This window comes from Saccopteryx leptura, chromosome 2, assembly GCF_036850995.1.
Source record: "Saccopteryx leptura isolate mSacLep1 chromosome 2, mSacLep1_pri_phased_curated, whole genome shotgun sequence".
In the NCBI taxonomy this organism is placed as follows: domain Eukaryota; kingdom Metazoa; phylum Chordata; class Mammalia; order Chiroptera; family Emballonuridae; genus Saccopteryx; species Saccopteryx leptura.
The window spans coordinates 362,224,089-362,244,153 of record NC_089504.1 but is presented as its reverse complement, the minus strand read 5'-3'; the positions used below and the strand labels follow the sequence as shown (position 1 = coordinate 362,244,153).

Sequence of the window (20,065 nt, the reverse complement as noted above, 5' to 3'; positions counted from 1 at the left end):
AGAACATATTAAAATACTTATTTTAATCATAAAATTTGCGCAAAACTTATTTAAATTCTATTCAGGCAAAAATTTGCGTTTGTAACTCTTGCATTTGTGTACTTGTTGAGGACAATCTCGTTTGATGCTCCGGCAGTAGTCTGCTCATCACTAACAGCTCCAAGATTTTCGGGAAACTTATCAAGGTGACTGTTCAGGAAATGAATCTTAACGCTCATGTTACATCCAATGTTATGGAAAGCCAACAGCATCCTTTGAACCAGAAGTTCATAGTTTTCTGCCTTTTTGTTGCCAAGGAAGTTCTTTGTAACTGCCACAAAAGACTGCCATGCTGCTTTCTCCTCCTTATTCATCTTCCTGGCAAATTCTTCATCACGTATGAGGGTTCGAATTTGAGGTCCATCAAATATACCTGCTTCTATCTTCTCAAAAGAGAAGGCAGGAAAAGCAGAAATATGTTGAAAGTATTCACTTTCTCTATCAAAGCCTGAACAAACTGCTTCATTAAGCCAAGTTTGATGTGAAGAGGGGGAAGAATGATCCTGTCTCGATTAACTACAGGTTCACTAACAATATTTTGCATCCCTACTTCCAGAGCTTCACGTTTCGGCCACTCCTTCTGTGTCCAGTGTTTCTCCCGAGCTTGGCTGTCCCACAAACACAGAAAGCAAGGATACTTCATGAAACCTCTCTATTGTTCTAGCAGGAAGTTTACCATTTTAAGATCCACACAAATAATCCAGTTATGCTCCTCATACTTCAGAAAGTCGAGGACAATTTTTACATCATTCTTACTAAGTCATTCAATTCGGGTTGGCTAAACTGCTGAGAGGTTAATGACTACTTGGCATCAGAGGAAGACCCTTCAGATTCTATAACCATTTCTTCATGCATCTTATCAAAATACACTTGATCACCATGTTTACTTTCTTTGTCCTTAGAAGAAATAAAACCATTGAAAACAACTGGAAGTGTCTCAGAGTGTGGGATAGGTCATATTGCTGAAGGAATACTAGGATATGAAATCATATGCTGTTTTTTCTTGCCAATGCCCTTTGTATGGATCAGACAGAAATAACAGTCCTGCTGTGGTCCTTAGGTTCACGCCAACCACGGGAATACCAAAAGGCATTCCTTGCATTTTCCTTTTGTCCAGTCACGAAGCCTTTCCTCACAATTATGACACACAATACGAGAAGCCCAATTCTTGTCTTGATTGCCAAGGGGAACTTGAAAATAGGCAATATATGCACGTGTCACAAATGATGAAATATTGCACCTTTGACGTTGAAGTGTGTAACAGCCACATATATAACAGAAGTTGTCAGGACTATTCTTATATTTACACCTACTTGAAGAAGCCATGATTCAATCTTAAAACAAAATAAGAGGGTGTTTTTATCAGATAATACTTTTTTACATGTAAAAACAACTACAATTATGTAAAAGTGATGTTTGTAAAACATTAATTGCCTTGTGGTTATGTTCAATCCAAGACTCGTTGCCCTTTAACTCCAATTTAAAAACCAATGCCTGCCATTAACTGTAACAAAAAGAAATTAAAATTGCATAAAAACTAGAGCATGCACCAAAAAACAGATTTCAGATTTGGAATCAGTGATGCAGAAATATATAGAAACAGTTCTAAAACCTCATGCAACAGAGAATGAAAAAAAATTGCTGCCCAGTGTTATTATTATTATTTTAAACAAGCAATGAGGAAGCTATTCCTAAAGGAAGCTCTGGCCAACCCTACCAAAAATCCGCCCGGCTCTGATAAGTAGCCCAGGGGCACATGGTTCCTCCCGGACTCTCCGTGACAAAATGCCATGTTTCTGACCCCACCTTGCTTGGACTTCCTGCGTTCAGCCGAGCAGAGAGACCAGCAGACTCGGTGCTGACCACGTCGTCCCTCGGCTGTGTGATGGGCTACCTCCACCCACGGCCTCTCCTGACCACATGCCACTCTGCAAGAGGATGCATGCACACCTGGACAGGACGTGTGTGCTGAGAGCGGTCAGTCCGCAGCTGCCCGGCGTCCGAGGCTGTATCGTCCACAACACTCAGTGTGTGTGCTACACTGATCTGACCCTCGCTCTTAGGGTATATATTTTTTAATTGTGGTAAGATGCATACGAGTCACCATCTCCACCATTTTCAAGCAGATAATTCAGTAGCACTGAGCACTTTCACACTTTGAAGGAAACATCACGATTCATCCCTGGAACCTCTGTACACCCCAAATGAAGAAACTGTCTCCATGGAAGCGGTACCCTCCCACCCGCCCCTCCCCACGGCCCCCGGAAGTCACCATGCTGCTTCCTGTCTGCATGAGTGTATCTATTCCGGTGCCTCCCACGAGTAAAATGATACATTCTCTGTCTTCAGTTCGGCTTTTTTCCCATTAGCACAATATCCTGGAGGCTCATCCACTTGTAGCAATGTGTCCGAATGTCCTTCCCTTCCAAAACTATATACACTGCATTGTCTGTCTGCGTCCCTTGTCAATCCATTTACCCATGGAGGGGCAGCTGAGTGGTTTTCTACCTCCTGGCCATCGTGAGTAACGCAGCTGTGAGCACGAGTGTGCACACACCAGGTCCTTGCCTTCTCACCTTTCGGCCAGGTGTGGAAGTGCTGGGTCAAGTGATAATTCTATGTGCCATTTTTTGAGTATCGGCTTTACCGTCGCTCTTTTTTTTTCAGGAAAACAGAAATAATCAGACAGATGGCGGCAGGAGCTGTACGGACACCCTGAGAAGAGGTGTGGGTGTGGCGGGGCCCGGAGCAGCGCTGGCAGGACGGAGCGAGGAGGGAGGGGAGAGTGTGAAGGACCCGGAGCCAGGGAGAGGAGAGGGCTGCACCACGCAGGACGCAGAGTCTCGGTGGTCGCGGGAAAAGCGAGAGAGGGGGCATGTCTAAAATAGCTGGGGAACGACGGGACACCGGGAACACTCTCCTGGCCTCTTCCTCCGGTGAACCAGCTCGAGACGGACCTGCCGACTCCAGCCCCGGGCCTGGTCAGCTCCTCCCAGGTGTCCACAAACATCTATCTTTGCACAAAATCCCGAATCTCTGGAAATACCTCGCATTCGTCTCTGCTCCGTGTAAATCAAAGAACTTAAGGGAATTAGCCAATGGCTAGCGAGCAGCCCCCAGAGTCACAGGCTCTGTTTTCCTCACCTGCAAAATGGTAATCGACAGCTCACAGAGTTGTTCAAGGGCGGGAAAACAACCGTGCGTGTTGGCAAGACTTTGGACACTGTCAAATTTCGTGCTCGTTAGCAACCGTGACCTTCCGCCAGGAAAATGTCTGTCTGGGGCTCGAATGACTGACCCAGTGTCTCCGTGTCCACTTACCGGATGTTGTTGTGATTGGCCTTGGGCAACTTCTCGCAAGCATTCCACAGAGCCTGGAGCCTCTTGTCCTGCTCCTGGGTGCTGGGGAATAAACAGGAACAGCCACTGGTTGAGCGTGACACCAGGAAGTCTCACTGGCAGTCACATTAACCGGCCGGTCACTGTAATATTTGAGGACACGGAACTGACACGTGACGGACCCTATCAGCGAGCTATTACTAGTCAAATGCCTGGTGACTACGTGATCTTCCCCTCTATGTTATTTTTCTGTCTTGTCTTATTTTAACAAGCCCCCCACCTGTCCAGGTGGCACATCGCATGTCCAAAGGGTACGTGTGCCAGCCTGGAAGGAGAGGGCAGGGGCCCGAGGGCAGATGCCTGCACCCCGGAGTAGGGCCCTGGCATTCTGAGGAGGGCAATCCTGGCACGGAAACCAGAATACATGGCACCAGGTGGGCGCTGTGTGTTCTCCAGGGGCAGAGGTGACTCTCTGCTTTTCCTGGGTGTCGAGGCATTGAGCTCTGAGGCGCCAGGAGTTTATTTCCTATTGCCATGGGAGACTGACCTTTGCAGACGGGCTGGGAGGGGTGTCTCCCAGACAGACCCTCAGTCCGAACCCTCCCTCCCTCGTTGTCACCAAGGCCACTCACTCAGCAAGTAAAAGGGACAGTTCCCACCAAGGGACACGCTCCCCCTTACCAGCACAGCCAGGACTCCCAGGGCCACAGTGCTGCTGTAGAGCTGCCTCCGGGCCATGGTGGGGCGCACGGTTTCTGCGACCAGCACGCTCCCTGGCTCCATTCACTCTGCCATTCGTTAGATAGCAAGCAGCCCGCCATGACATGTCCACCCCTTCCCCCACCCCTCAACTTCCTCATCGGTCAAGTGGGGGAAACAGTACAACCCACTTCCTCGGGCTGTGACCTCGGAGGAGTTCAACACATGTCATGAGCTCAGAACAATGGCAGGTCTCTAAAGAAGCAGTCAGCACCTGGAATCCCTCATGATTATCATCACCATCAACACGGAACTCAACACTCACTCCCCACGATGACACACGGGAACACTGCAGTCAGCCAGCCTCTAAGAGTGCATACCCTCTGTTCTGTCATGAAAAACAGTGTTGGGCAACATGATTGGAGCTACCTTTTTTTTCTTTTCTTTATTTATTTCTGAGAGAGGGGGGCGGAGATACGGACAAGAGGGGAGAGAGATGAGAAGCATCACTCATAGTTCTGTCACTCTAGTTGTTCACTGATTGCTTCTCATATGTGCCTTGATCAGGGGGAGCTCGAGCAGAATGAGCGACCTCTTGCTCAAGTCTATGACCTTGGGCTCAAGCCAGCGACCTTGGGCTTCAAGTCAGTGACCTGTGGGCTCAAGCCAGCAGCCATGGAATAATGTTGATGATCCCATGCTCAACCTAGTGACCCCGCACTCAAGCCAGCGACCCTGTGTTCAAGCCGGCTATCTTGGGGTGTCAAACCTGGGACCTCAGCATCTCAGGTGGATGCTCTATCCCTGTGATGGGGAATCTTCTTATAAAAACCACCCACTTTTGCAGTGCTGGCCAACCTGGTCCCTCCTGCCCACTAGTGGGCGTTCCAGCTTCCATGGTGGGCCAATCGCTGCACCCTTTGGTTGCTCCACTACCGCCCACCATGAAAACTGGAGCTCCCCCTAGTGGATGGGAGGGACCAGGTTGGCCAGCACTGCAAAAGTGGGCGGTTTTCATAAAAAGGTTCGCCATCAGGGCTCTACGCACTGCACCACCGCCTGGTCAGGCTGGAGCTACTTCTTAACGCGACAATACCAGCCTGGCTTCACATCCAGGAGAGTGGGGTTCTGTTTCAGCCCCCAGTCCTCACACCCACAGACGAGCACTCCAGCGTTCTTTCAGACGCTAGCTGGCTGCTCCTGACGACTGCATCCCATGAAATGAGACCTCTAGAAACCATGTCCTTTCCGGAACCTCGCTGAGTCCTGCTCTCACAAAATGCTCTCCCTCCTTCACCAACCACGCCCATCAACTCACTACGAACCCATTCCTCCCAACGATGGCATTTACTTAAGAAAGCTCTGGAGGGAGGGGGTTGGGGTAGGGGAGGGGCACAAAGAGCCCCTTGGTGAACATGTTAAGGACACTACTCTTTTATGGATTCTTGCTGTATTGGCCAAGAGTTTGCTTAAAGCAGGGGTCTCAAACTCGCGGCCCGCCGAACAATTTTGTGCGGTCCGCAGACTAATCCACGAAGTTCAAAATATTTTGGATAAAATTAAGTAAGCCTAGGGGCCTACTTGTATTTTTCATTTCTCTAGCATCCTAGCTAGATATTAGCTTAGTTAACAGCAGTTGTGATGCGAACTACAGTTTCTGGTCGTTTTGTGACACTGAGTAAACTGCATGTACGATTGTGCTTGTTGTACTGATTTTTTTTTGTTTTCAACTGCAGTGAGAAAAGTGTTGCGTAACAGTTGCCTTTTGTAGACCTAGTGCGGCCCGCCGAACGGCTGTGATCTTGCTCTGCGGCCCACATGCTGAGTTGAGTTTGAGACCCCTGGCTTAAAGGCTTTTAATCACTGTAAAAAAAATAGAAGACTGGATAAAGAAGATGGGGCACATATACACCATAGTATACTATTCAGCTAGAAGAAATGATGACATCGGATCACTTACAGCAGAATGGTGGAACCTTGATAACATTATGCGGAGTGAAATAAGCGAATCAGAAAAAAACAAGAACTGCAGGATTCCATACATTGGTGGGACATAAAAGCGAGACTAAGAGACATGGACAGAAGTGTGGTGGTTATGGGGGGTGGGGAGAGGGAAGGAGGGAGAGGGGGAAGGGGAGGGGGAGGGGTACAAAGAAAACTGGATAGAGGGTGACGGAGGACAATCTCTCTTTGGGTGATGGGTATGCAACAGAACTAAATGACAAGATAACCTGGAAATGTTTTCTTTGAATATATGTACCCTGATTTATTGATGTCACCCCATTAAAATAAAAATTTATTTATAAAAAAAAAAAGAAAGCTGTGAATGCCAATATGGACGTGTGCATTAGGTAAGGGAAGAAGCCAGGAACCAAAGGGAAGACCACCCTTGGGAGTCACTACAGGGGACATTCTCTATTTCCTGTCTTCCCTACACCCGCCCAGCGTCTCCGAGGGTCCCGTCCCCTCTGCCCCCTCTCAGGGTCCTGTTCAGCCGGGGAATGCTGTCCTCTGCCCGGATGTCACGTGTTTATAGTACTCATTAACTACTGGTAAGATATTTTGAACTATCACAGATGGGGTAAACAGAACAGGACCAGGCCCATGTCCTATTCTTCTCCGGAAGGAATCACTACCACCTGCCTGTGGGATGCCCTTCCAGAACCTTCTTTTATGCATTTACACATATAGGGGAGCACTCCTAAAACCGCGTTGTTCTGAGTGGTTTTTCTTTTTCTTTCTACAACAGAGTGCCACCGCTGTCCTAGCTAACTCGCTTTATTTCACTCGGTACCACGTCCTCATACCGTTTCACGCGAGGACGAACAGCTCTGCCTAGTTCTGAACGGCTGCGGAGTGAGTCACAGTGTAGACACACCCCGGTTTATTCAGACACCCCCACAGCCCCCCACCAGTGAACTCTCGGGCGCCGGGTGTTCCAGAGGATGCTACCGTCGACACTCCTGCAGATGCCTGCACGGACACGCGTGACGGATGTTTCTGTATGACAGATACCAAGGCACGGAGCCGCTAGGGCACAGGTTACGTGCTGTCCTAACTCCAGTGCCTCTGCCCACGTGAACCCCGACCCGCATGGCACTCCACACTGCGGGGAACTCACTTGGAAGCCTGGATCCACTCGTCATAGAGCTCAAAGGTCATCAGCGGTTCCGGCAGCTCTCGGAGGTAAGACTTCAAAGCTCCTGGCACGGACACAATGTCGGCATGAGCCACTCTGACACGGCTGAGACAAGTTCCCCCCGCCAGCACCACCCGTGTGGGTCACGCCCAGGGATGGGCTTCCTGACCCAGACAACAGAATCAAATGTGGCTTCCCGCGGGGACAGAGCCCAGGCTCCGGCATGGCCAACAGACCCGGGCTGACCATGCACTGGCCTCCCCGCCTCTCATTTCCCAGTGTTCTCTCACCTCCTGTTAGCACACTGGGCCCTGAGTGGACACATCGAAAGCGTGCCAGGAGCCACGGGCTCACGTGTCTGTGACACGCGGCCACGCCCCCTGCGTGCTCACCCCTGCCGCACAGGGGGGGGCGCCCCGCCGAGCACCCACCTGCGATGGCGTGGGGGTCGGCCGAGTACTCCTGCACGTCCACCACGCAGCAGTCCAGGGCGGCTTTCAGCTTCTTCAGCTTGGAGGCGGACGGAGCTACTCGGAAGAGTCCCTGCGGGAGGAAGGGCAAGGGTCAGTGCCCAGCCTTGTGCCTCAGAGTCGCGAGAGCTACACCAGCAAAGGAAGGAAGCCTGCCCACTCCTCCTTCATATCCTCCTAGCTGTGTCCCCAACCCGCCCGGCACCGCTTCTCAACGTCCCAGTCGCCTGCCTTCTAACTGTCCCTCTGCCGCAGGAGCTGGGTCTTACCACTGTGGTGCCCCCAGCGCCTGGCAGGGGGCGACTCAATCACTGTTCTCTCTCAGTATTTGGTGGGAAAAAAATGGAACACGGGCACTCGGATTTCTTGTTCTTAGCGTGTTTCAGATACATTTTGGAGAAGAGTTTGACCAAGACCTGGTTAGCCTTGGGGGGGCATCTAGGAATTTGGCTGTGCAGAGATCTACAGGGTGTGTGTGTGTGTGTGTGTGTGTGTGCATGTGTGTGTATGTGTGTGTGTGCATGCGAGTGTATGTGTGTGTGCACGTGTGTGTATGTGCGTGTGTGTGCATGTGTGTACGTATGTGTGTGCACATGTGTGTGCGTGCATGTGTGTGCACATGCGTGTGTGCGCGTGCATGTGCACGTGTGTGCATGTGTGTGCACACATGTGCACGTGTGTGTGTGTGCGCCGACAGGGCTATCCTCTCAGAGCCGAGTGAAGCTGATGTGTTCGGGGTAAGGGCAGATGGGCAGAGGGGGTGGCTGAGAGGGGGTGCTGCCTCCTGCAGCCCCTCCATGTCCTGCTACTACAGTCACCTTGGCGCCCACGGTCACCATTGGCCAGGGAACCGCGACACCCTGCAGAATGCAAGTGACCCAGGAGGAGGAAGAGAAGAGGACAGGGGGGTGTGGAGAGCTGACGAACGCCAGTCAGAGGGGGACAGGAACCCGGCGTCCAGGACAGGGAGGTCAGACGCGGGGCGGAAGACCACTGGTCTCTGCACACCTGCTCAGCTCCTTGCACTCTGTGATGTAACCTACAGACTGAGAGCAGGTGAGCAGACAGCCCTTGCGCCTTTAAACCACTGATGGCCGTTCAGATTTCCAGGTTCCTTTAGGAGAAAAGGTTCCTGGTCTGAGTGTCGGGCCCTGCTAAGGTCATTAACTCTCTTTTTTTTGACAGAGACAGAGAGAGAGTCAGAGAGAGGGACAGATAGGGACAGACAGACAGGGAGAGAGATGAGAAGCATCAATTCTTCATTGCGGCACCTTAGTTATTTATTGATTGCGTTCTCCTATGTGCCTTGACCCGGGGGGTTACAGCAGAGCGAGTGACCCCTTGCTCAAGCCAGCAACCTTTAGGCTCAAGCCAGCAGCCATGGGGTCGTGTCCATGATCCTACGCTCTAGCCATAGACCCTGTGCTCAAGCTAGTGAGCCCGCGCTCAAGCCAGTGACCTTGGGGTTTCGAGCCTAAGTTCTCCATGTCCCAGTCTGACGCTCTATCCACTGCGCCACCGCCTGGCCAGGCTAACTCCCCTCTCAGTATAGGGTGTAGCAGACAAAGAAGATGTCCTAAGCTCTTTGGCATATATGTAAGGAGGCTCCCACAACACATCTGGGTTAGTGCGTAAGTACGGCGCCGTGACCGAGAGAGCGAGGGGAGGGGCAGCACACACCAGAGGAGGGTCGGATCCTCAGGAACACACACACCACAGCTGCGGGAGAAGAATGACAGCCTCTGGTGACAGTGCCAACACAAGGACGTAGAGTCGTCAACACAAGCCTCAGATTCTGGCTGTGTAGCTGAGAAGACTGAGCCATAGAGAGACGCGTAAAAGCCAGGAGGGTCGGAGCCTCACGAACACACACACCACAGCTGCGGAAGAAGAGTGACAGCCTCTGGTGACAGACAGTGCCAACACGAGGACGTAGAGTCGTCAACACAAGCCTCAGATTTCTGGCTGTGTAGCTGAGAAGACTGAGCCATAGAGAGACGTGTAAAGCCAGGAGGGTCGGAGCCTCACGAACACACACACCACAGCTGCGGGAGAAGAGCGACAGCCTCTGGTGACAGAGCCAACACGAGGACGTAGAGTCGTCAACACAAGCCTCAGATTTCTGGCTGTGTAGCTGAGAAGACTGAGCCATAGAGAGACGCGTAAAAGCCAGGAGCATGTGGTTGTTAACCTCGTCGGTGAGTACCGTTTCGGAGGGAGGGGTGTGTTAAGAGAAGAATTTGCTTGGAAATGTGGAATTGGCAGCCAGTGTGGGAGTGGAGCCCAGAGGAGGGGTGAGGACCCCGAGTCCTCACGAGGCAGAGGCTGAGCAAAGCCCTGGGACAGGATGACTGACACACGGCGGGAAAGATCAGAGAGAGCAGAGGGCAGGGCAGGGTGGTGCTGAACAGCCACTGTGACGTCCCTGACCGGGCAAGGGGCCACCAGGGAGTCGAGGCCGGCGCTGGTCTCAGGGTGGCTCCAGCAGCAACTTCACAGGCAGCGCTGTGGTCAGGGTGGGGGGACTCCGGCATGGGACATGGGGACGGGACAGTCTGGGGCCCCCCAGGGACTGCCGAGGGCAGGCTCAGCCCCGCGGGGGGAGCAGAGATGTCACTGCAGGGAAGAGAGGAGTGAGTGGCGGTCAGGGTGGGGGGACTCCGGCATGGGACATGGGACGGGACAGTCTGGGCCCCCCAGGGACTGCCGAGGGCAGGCTCAGCCCCGCGGGGGGAGCAGAGTCACTGCAGGGGAGAGAGGAGTGAGTGGCGGTCAGGGTGGGGGGACTCCGGCATGGGGACGGGACAGTCTGGGGCCCCCAGGGACTGCCGAGGGCAGGCTCAGCCCCGCGGGGGGAGCAGAGTCACTGCAGGGAAGAGAGGAGTGAGCGGAGGTCAGGGTGGGGGGACTCCGGCATGGGACATGGGACGGGACAGTCTGGGGCCCCCAGGGACTGCCGAGGGCAGGCTCAGCCCCGCGGGGGGAGCAGAGGTGTCACTGCAGGGAAGAGAGGAGTGAGTGGAGGTCAGGGTGGGGGGACTCCGGCATGGGACATGGGACAATCTGGGGCCCCCAGGGACTGCCGAGGGCAGGCTCAGCGGGGGGAGCAGAGATGTCACTGCAGGGAAGAGAGGAGTGAGTGGAGGTCAGGGTGGGGGGACTCCGGCATGGGACATGGGACAGTCTGGGGCCCCCAGGGACTGCCAAGGGCAGGCTCAGCGGGGGGAGCAGAGATGTCACTGCAGGGAAGAGAGGAGTGAGTGGAGGTCAGGGTGGGGGGACTCCGGCATGGGGACGGGACAGTCTGGGGCCCCCAGGGACTGCCGAGGGCAGGCTCAGCCCCGCGGGGGGAGCAGAGTCACTGCAGGGAAGAGAGGAGTGAGCGGAGGTCAGGGTGGGGGGACTCCGGCATGGGACATGGGACGGGACAGTCTGGGCCCCCCAGGGACTGCCAAGGGCAGGCTCAGCCCCGCGGGGGGGCAGAGGTGTCACTGCAGGGAAGAGAGGAGTGAGCGGAGGTCAGGGTGGGGGGACTCCGGCATGGGGACGGGACAGTCTGGGCCCCCCAGGGACTGCCGAGGGCAGGCTCAGCCCCGCGGGAGGAGCAGAGATGTCACTGCAGGGAAGAGAGGAGTGAGTGGAGGTCAGGGTGCGAGAGTCAGAAATGGTTACAAGTTACCTTCAGAAACTGGGCAGCACGGGAAACCAGAGAGCTTAGGGAGCAGCCTGGGGCTGTCGTGGGGTAAAGGTTTTCCTAGGCTAGGGGCAACCTCGGTCTACTTGTCACCAAAGGAAAGAGGCTGATGCAAAGCAGACAGAGTGTCAGGGAGAGAGTGAAGGTGTGACAAGAGGAAAGCCCAGAAAGCATCGGGGGACAAGACAGGAGATGCCAGATCACCTGCCACCTGTGCTTCAAAACTGAGTTGATACTTAAGAGAAATGTAAAGCTATTTGGTAGAGTATTTTTACTTTTTGTATGTAATAGTGTTATATTTAAAAACATTCCTTATCTTTTTTTTTAAAATGAGAGGAGGGGAGAGATAGAAAGACAGAGTCACACATGCACCCTGACCAGGATCCATATGGCAATCCCCATCTGGGGCCGATGCCCAGAACAACTGAGCTATTTTTAGCACCTGAGGTCAATGCTCAGATGAATCGAGCCACTGGCTGTTGGAGGGGAAGAGGGAGAGAAGGGAAAGGGAGTTTGAGAGAAGCAGATGGTTGCTTCTCATGTGTGCCCTGGCCAGGGATCAAAACCGGGACGCCGGCACTCCAGGCAGAAGCTCTATCCGCTGAGCCAATTGGCCAGGGCCAAAAACATTCCTTATCTTCTAGAGACACTTACCGAAGTCTTAGAGATGAAATGCTATAATGTCAAAGATAGCTTTAAAAATACCCAGAGCAGAAGCGGGGTCAGGGGAGGGAGGTGAAGACAAGACGGGACTGCCCATTTGCTCGATGGGGCTGATGATCCTTTGTTTAAGTGTTTCGGTTTCTTTATAACTAAAAAACATGATGGGGAAAGGAAAAAGCCCAGCTCCTCTCCCCGGAGGAAAGTGTCCCCCAGGTACTCATCAAGTCTTTCACCTTGTGATGGTTCACACCCCGGAAAATGCCCGACGTCCAGGAAGCAGCCAATACGTATGTGAACGTCTGCTGGCTCCTCTCCCCGTGTGCCCCACGTGACCTAGTGCTGAAGGAAAGGCTGCTTCGGACCGAGCAGGTGTATTTGACAGACGCTGGGCTCATCTCCCTCACTAAGTTCGCCCCCACCTCCTCCTTCACCCTCTGCTCCGCAGTCACCGTGCACCATGAACCTACGTCATCGTCAACGGGCTCACCAGATCAAAGAAAGAGGGAGGGAAGATTTCAAGACAGCCTGCGGAGGGAACCCGAGATACCTTCCACCTCCCGGGAGAGATTCACGCAGGGGTACAAGCAACGGTCGCCCGGTGCTTGTGGCACTTTCATACGTGGGGCTGCTCTTCAGAAATCTTTTCCAGTGGTCTCTATCAACCATATTCTCAGGATCTCTCGAAAAGAGTGAGGATCAAGAAAGGTTGAAAGGTTTCTTTTTAAAATTTTCATCTTTTTCATTCTTACTGCACGGATTAGGGCGACATTGGTTAATAAAATGGTAGGAGATGCAGGGGTGCAGTTCTTAGTACATCCTCTGCGCCCTGCACTGCGTGCTCTCCGCCCAGGCCAGGTCTCCTCGGTCACAGCCCCTGTACCCTCTCCTTCCTCCGCTCACCCCTGCCCCCCAGTAGCCACCATATCACTGTCTGCGTCTACGAGGTCTTTGTTTTGTGTGTGTGTGTGTGTTTTCCTGCTAAATCCCTGTACTTTTCTCACCCGGACTCTTCATCTGTGCACCCCGACAGCAGTCAGCCTGCTAGCTGTGAGTCTGCTTCTCGTTTGTCTGTTAGTTTATTTTGTTCGTTACTTTCCACATATGAGTGCAATCAATAGCACTTGTCTTTCTCTGACTGGCTTTCATCACTCAGCACAACGCTCTCCAGGTCCATCCATGCTGTGGCAAAGGTAAGGTTTCCTTCTTTTTTATGGCTGAGTAGTATTCCGTTGTCTAAATGTGCTAAAGCTTTTTTATCCCCTCATCTACCGATGGGCACTTGGGCCGCTTCCAGATCCTGGCTATTGTATATGATTCTGCAACGAACACAGGGGTGCATATCTTCTAAAAGGCCTACATATAAAATCGGGGAACTTACGAAGAAGAAGCCAAAGACAGATAGGAGCAGGGAGAGGGGGAGAGAAGCAGCAGGACAGGAAGAGGAAGAAGGAAGCCCACATTACAGCAAACATGAAGAAAGAATGGCTGGAGTGTGGCTACAAGTTCCTCACGGCCAGCTGCATCCGTCTCCCGGTAAAGTGAAGACGGGAGAGAGCAGGACCGATCTGTGTTCTGCAGGAGAGCGGGACGTGCCCCATCGTGCCGTGTCTGGAGGTGTGGGGGCCGGGTGGGGGCCGTCACAGGGGAGCAGGCGCTGTGTCGCCCGTGTGTCACGGAGGAGGGGACAGCCAGGGACGGGCTCTGGCCGCGCCCACACCCATCTCCTCCTCCTGCAGCCCGCACTCCAGCAGCATGGCCGCGCCCACACCCACCTCCTCCTGCAGCCCGCACTCCAGCGGCATGGCCGCGCCCACACCCACCTCCTCCTGCAGCCCACACCCACCTCCTCCTCCTGCAGCCCACACTCCAGCAGCATGGCCGCGCCCACACCTACCTCCTCCTGCAGCCCGCACTCCAGCAGCATAGTCACGCACGCCTCAATGGGGAAGGCGACCTCCCGGCCGCTGATGGCGAGGTGCTCCTCCAGGGGCTTCCCGAAGGACGGCTTCTCCACCCAGGCCTCTGGGGGCGGGGAAGAGAGGGGTCGCGGAAGAGGTGAGCGGCGGTCATTCGTGCTGCGTGTGTCCTTCCTCCTGGCAGATTACCCCACAGGACTACGGGCGACGTGGAACCCAGCTGAGACTACTCCTGGTCCTGGGGATGCCGGAGAGCCCTGGGCAGGCTAGATGGCCGAGCAGCTGTGTCCAGAGCTGCTGGGCTCCACCCCCCCCCCACCCCACCCCCACCCATCTCCCTGCGGGGACAGTGTGTTTGAGTGTGCGCTGCCTCATGCAACTGGACCAGGGCACCAGCTCGCAAAGTTCTAGCAGCTCCCCTAACTGTGACTCCGCTGGGGACAGCATGAGGGAGACTGGAGGGACAGGACATCGGTGGCATCAGGGAGGACAGGCAGGCGCCCAACCCTCCCCGATCACGGGAGAGAGCCGCACTCACCCTGCTGTGCTTTGATCTGAGGCAACACAGCCTGCAGGAGCGTCAGGGACTTCCTGTGGTACTCGGCTTGCACCTCTATCAGCTGGGGAGACACAAGAGTGAGCGTGACCCTTCGCCGAAGGCTGCTGTGCCACGCGGGGTGCAGCCTCACTGGGGGGTGAGGTAGAGGCCCCTGCTCCCTCCTCGGTCCGCCTGAAATCACGGGCATGCTTCCTCCTCAGTCTCTGTGGCAACCAAGTCGTCACAGGTGGGAGTTTGGGAGGGAGGAGAACCATGAAGGATTAGGGGGACCACCCAGGGCTGGAGCCTGACTCGGAAAGCCTGGCCTGGCTGCCATCCTACCTGACTGACAGCCCCCCAAAGCAAGAGGCAGCAAAGGGAGGTGAACCCACAGGAAAACATAAATAAAAAAACACATTTGGAAACCCATCTGCCTGTAAGAGCTAAACATCGTCAGCCTGTGTGTGGACACACATACACACACATATACGCAAACATGTCGTGTTTTCTGCAAAGTGGGTTTAAGATATAACTGATTAGAAAACCTTGTAGCTAGACCCACAATCCTCGTCCAGTGCCTGGGGCAGTAAAATGGCTTTGGTTATAATAATAGCCCAAAAAACAAAGTCCACCAAGATATTCTCTTTTGACCATCCCACCATCAAAGAAGCTGCTGGAATGTTGATAAGAGCAGATGAACCCTGTGAACCACAGTCACTTCACTTGTTTTCTAAACCTCCCCCTCCTTCCAAAGTCGGACATGTATCAGGGAAGAGGAAGGAATCAGTTTAAGTGTTTGGTAATGGAGTGGAGATCCTATTAGCTCCAAGTAAAACAAAAATAAATTTTTTGGAAAAAAAATCCAGCATATTGAAACAAACAGTGTGCCGAGGACAACTAGGCAGCCTAATAACGCTTGAGATGTCAATAATTTCATTAGCTTGAACAGCTCCAAGATGGAAGATGACCCTCGCAAATACAGCCAGTGGAACACACTTGAAGATACACTACTACTTGAAAATAACCTACGTTGGGAGGAATGCACAGCAGCTCTTTCTCAGGGCAGCAGGGACTCCCCGGAGCTCGCTCTGACCCCCAGGAGCCGACGTACTTCTCAGAGCACGGTCAACTTTCCAGAACTCCTCCTTTCCTTCTCTTGCTGTCCCGTCGCGCCCCTATTTTTAACTTGTACTTTCTCGCCTCAGATCCCCCTTCTCGACTCTGCCTTCTTTGCTGAGAAGAAGGCCAACAGGTCACATCAACCGTCGTTTGCCTACCTGTCATCATTGTGGCCAAAATCTAGATTAAAAACAACATATGCCCGGGGGGGGGGGGTATTTTCTTCTTCCTAGTTGCTTCTTTACGACACACCAGGGTTTCTCAACCTTAGCCATACTTTGGTCTGGAAAATTCTTCGTTGTGGGGGCTGCGCCACGCACTGTAGGATGTTTGGTAGCGTCCCTGACCTCTACCCACTCAATGCTGACAGCTCTTCCCCCCAAAGGTGACAGCCGATCACCCCTGACTGAAAGTCTCTGCCCTGGATCAGAGCTGCAATAACCCTTGTGGGTAGATTAAGCTTTCTCTTTGGTTTTTTGGGGGAGGGGTAATCCATACGAGGAGAAACAGAAGGCAGGATTCACGCACAGGGAGAACGGGTCAGCCCCCTCTCCTTTCTGTGACGTGCTCGACCACAGGGCGCTCTGTGCCCAGCCCGCACGCCTGCCGCCCGCACCCGGACTCCTACACACGGCCGTGGAGCAGTCTCGCCCGCAGGGACCCTTACCGTTTGAAAGTAGTTTGCATAGTCGATTTCTTTGGCCACAAAACTGTACATGTCGGCTGACAGCTGGTCCTGTGAGGGGAGAGGGTAAAATGCACGACCATGTAAAACAACAGAGAGGAGACACCGCCCGGGTCTCGATGTCAGAGAAGAGCGAGCCGCACCCCTGCACGGTCCAATCTCGTTTGTAATAGAACGTGACTCATTACCAGCTCTGCCCAGACTATTCCGCGTTTCCCCACGGGGGCTCGAGGGAGCCAGCGGGCGTGAAAAGAACACCCGTGCCCGAGGGCTTCCCCCAGGTACTCTGAGCGTGTGAGCCACGGTGAGGAAGGCTGGCGTGGGGGAGACGTGTGCACACCCCTCCCCGCCTCCACCGCTCCTGCCCCCACTGCGGGGCCAGCTCCCAGCACTAACTGCTCTTGTCCTCGCCTCTCTCCCCTTCGCTTCTCCCACTGCTCTGTGGTCGCCTCCGTGCCCAACACTGACGGGGTGGTGACGGGCATGGGAGACAGAGAGCGCCACACACCGCCCGGAGGGAACTGGGTAGGACGGGTGGGTGGGCAGGGACAGGAGTCAGGACCTTTCCTGCCGTCACGCGCAAACCCCATCCTGTTGACAGTCCTGCGGGGACAAGGACCTAGTGCCGTGTCCCAATCAGAAACGTGTTCTCCTCAGAGAAGAACAATCTTCAGTTCCACAGAAACTGCCACAGGTTCTGAGCAGGATGTGGACTCTGTCCCTAACCATGTCGCCAGGGGTGGGATGCTAATGCTTCAACAGCCGGCTCTCTGCCCTAAGGACCGTTTTAAGTATTAAAAAAAAAAAATGATATACCGGAAGGTAGTTTCTTATGTCATGCATTTAATACTTAAATAAGAATAAAAGAGGTACACAAAACTAGATTATGGTGTAAGTTTCAAAATGTTAATAAAAAATATTAAATGATACCTGACAAAACCCAATAAAACTGTTATTTAAAATATTTTCATATTGCTTCTTTTTTTTTTTTTTTTTTGTATTTTTCTGAAGCTGGAAACGGGGAGAGACAGTCCGACAGACTCCTGCATGCGCCCGACTGGGATCCACCCAGCATCCACCCAGCATGCCCACCAGGGGGCGACACTCTGCCCACCAGGGGGCGACGCTCTGCCCCTCCGGGACGTCGCTCTGTTGCGACCAGAGCCACTCCAGTGCCTGGGGCAGAGGCCAAGGAGCCATCCCCAGCGCCCGGGCCAACTTTGCTCCAATGGAGTCTTGGCTGCGCGAGGGGAAGAGAGAGACAGAGAGGAAGGAGAGGGGGAGGGGTGGAGAAGCAGATGGGCGCCTCTCCTGTGTGCCCTGGCCAGGAATCGAACCCGGGACTTCCGCATGCCAGGCCGATGCTCTACCACTGAACCAACCGGCCAGGGCCAGCAATAGAAATATTGATCCAATTGCCAACATAAACAGGCAGCTTCCCAAACTGGAAATGCCTCTACGTGCGTGGAGAATGTCCAGTGAACCCATGAAGACGTACTCGTCACTACTAATAGTCAGAGAAATGAAAAGTTCAACCACAGAGAGAGAGCCTTGTTCCCTCACCTGACGGGCAAAAACGAGAAAGAGGAACCACTGCCGTTACGGGGAGAGACGGGGGAGACGGGTAATTCTGTACGGTGCCGGCGGGGATGTGAACCGCAACTTCTCAGTACCTCTCAGAAATGCAAGATGTGCACAGAACCTTTGACCTCAAAGTATCACTTTTGGGAATCTATCCTAAAAGGGAAAAATTACCAATGCACACAGAAAGATGTCAATTGCATCGTTTTGATGGCAACACACACACACACACACACACACACACACACCGAAAAAAAAAAAGGCACTAGCTGAATATCCATCACTAGGCAAGTACCTAATAAATCACAGCATATCACCCGGCCATGGAATATTATGGACCTGACTAAAGAGACTAGAGCTAAAGCTGCCAACCTGGAGAGCTGTGTGGGGTGTGTTGTTACTTGAGAGGAGGAGCAAGGGGAAGTTCAACAGAAACAACATAACTGTTGTTTACACACCCACAGAACATGAGCACCAGGGGAAACACTGGGTGTGCTATATAATCACACAAACATTATGGAGAAAGGGGTGGGGCCCAGGCCAGTTGACTCAGTGGTAGAGCATTGGCCTGGTGTGCAGGAGTCCCGGGTTCGATTCCCAGCCAGGGCACACAGGAGAGGCGCCCATCTGCTTCTCCACCCCTCCCCCTCTCCTTCCTCTCTGTCTCTCTCTTCCCCTCCCGCAGCCAAGGTTCCATTGGAGCAGAGTTGGCCCGGGCGCTGAGGATGGCTCTGTGGCCTCTGCCTCAAGCGCTAGAATGGCTCTGGTTGCAAAAGAGCGATGCCCCAGATGGGCAGAGCATCGCCCCCTGGTGGGCGTGCAGGGTGGATCCCGGTCGGGCGCATGCGGGAGTCTGTCTGACTGCCTCCCCGTTTCCAACTTCAGAAAAATATAAAAAAAAAAAAAAAAAAAGAAAAGAAAAAAGAAAGGGGTGGGGAGCTCCATGGTTCTAACACCGGCTTCCTCACCTGCATCAGTCCGCGGCCACTTGGCACACGACAGAGTTCTGTACACTGTTTGCAACAAATCTTAATACTATTGGTGAGAAAGGAGAATCAGGCACTCTTCTTTGCAAACAGAAGGGTTAGCTGCTGGGCAGGAACGGGGAGAATTATTGGGTGTTTTCTTGATATAGTTTCCCTCCCCCCCTCCCACTGATTACAGTGAACATGGACTACTTTGGTAAGTCATGAGGAGGAGTTCAGTTTTTGGTGAAGACAGCAAATGTAAGAAGCTACACACGAACGAACGAAGCCGTCCCACGTTTATTCTGGTGGGCCTGGGGAGTCCCACTCAGGTCCGCTCTTAACGCCGCCCTCCGTGTCTAACTGACGGAGCGGCTCTGTAAGAAACAAGCCTCTTAATGGAAGAAGGTACGTCCATGGCCCGTGGGCAGAGAACACACTGAGTCAGTGCGGGGTCAGCCTGAGAGAAGGGCTGTCCTTCACGAACAGCACCAGCCAGAGGCTGGCCATCTCCACAGGCGGCCAGACCACAGACAGCTCGGCCCCACTCACGAGGAAGCCTGCATCCGAAGCACTGGTCTCACTGCACTTGGGTGCACAGCGCAGGATGAGAGATAACGAATTCTTTAAGTAGATCTCAACGTTTCTAATGCCAGGGAGAAATTCCACCTGGTGCTGAATGTCACCTGAGTGCAAGGTCAAAGTCACCTGCCCGGGGTGAGCTTACAGGACAAGCGGGTGGACCAGCGGATGAGACCAAACAGAGCCACAGAGGACAGAGATGTCCGCCTGCCAGGCAGCTGTTCTCTTCTCAACTGTGACTGAGCCAACAGGCTCCCAGCACATGAGCTTTTCGTTCCGGGGACATAAACCCCAACGGACAGATGTGCATATAGGCAGATGTCCATGTACACAGCGTGGTATTGCTAATGGGAATGCACGAATGGTGTTGCTAACTGTAAGTCGTATGAAACGTCTGTGGGGAAGTAGACGGGACACAGCTGACCACCGTAATGAGGGGCCTCTAACAGCCCTGAGCACGAGGGATGCTTCTTAGAAGGAGGCGCTCCTCTCTACCAGGGGGAAGCTCTCTCCTCCGTGCCTCACTCCTTGGCTAGCATTCCAGCTTCCTCGGGGAGCGTCTCCGGCAAAGCCTTGTTCACGTGACTCGGGGACGCTAAGAGGCACATGGGACAATGTAACACCCACAGTGGGTTA

General features: G+C 53.4%; 1 protein-coding gene across 5 annotated transcripts in view; it reads right to left on the bottom strand.

Annotated features, from left to right (window-relative positions):
* The window catches only part of ARHGAP44 (Rho GTPase activating protein 44), a 136,676-nt gene that overhangs the window by 26,228 nt on the left and 90,383 nt on the right, over positions 1 to 20,065 (bottom strand). For all 5 annotated transcript variants that reach the window (XM_066364911.1, XM_066364912.1, XM_066364915.1 and 2 more), the window contains exons 8-13: positions 16,284 to 16,352; positions 14,498 to 14,579; positions 13,938 to 14,065; positions 7,648 to 7,759; positions 7,199 to 7,280; positions 3,361 to 3,441 (exon numbers count right to left, since the gene is read on the bottom strand). In XM_066364911.1, coding sequence (XP_066221008.1) covers positions 3,361 to 3,441; positions 7,199 to 7,280; positions 7,648 to 7,759; positions 13,938 to 14,065; positions 14,498 to 14,579; positions 16,284 to 16,352 — 554 coding nt within the window. The remainder of the gene's footprint in view (positions 1 to 3,360; positions 3,442 to 7,198; positions 7,281 to 7,647; positions 7,760 to 13,937; positions 14,066 to 14,497; positions 14,580 to 16,283; positions 16,353 to 20,065) is intronic.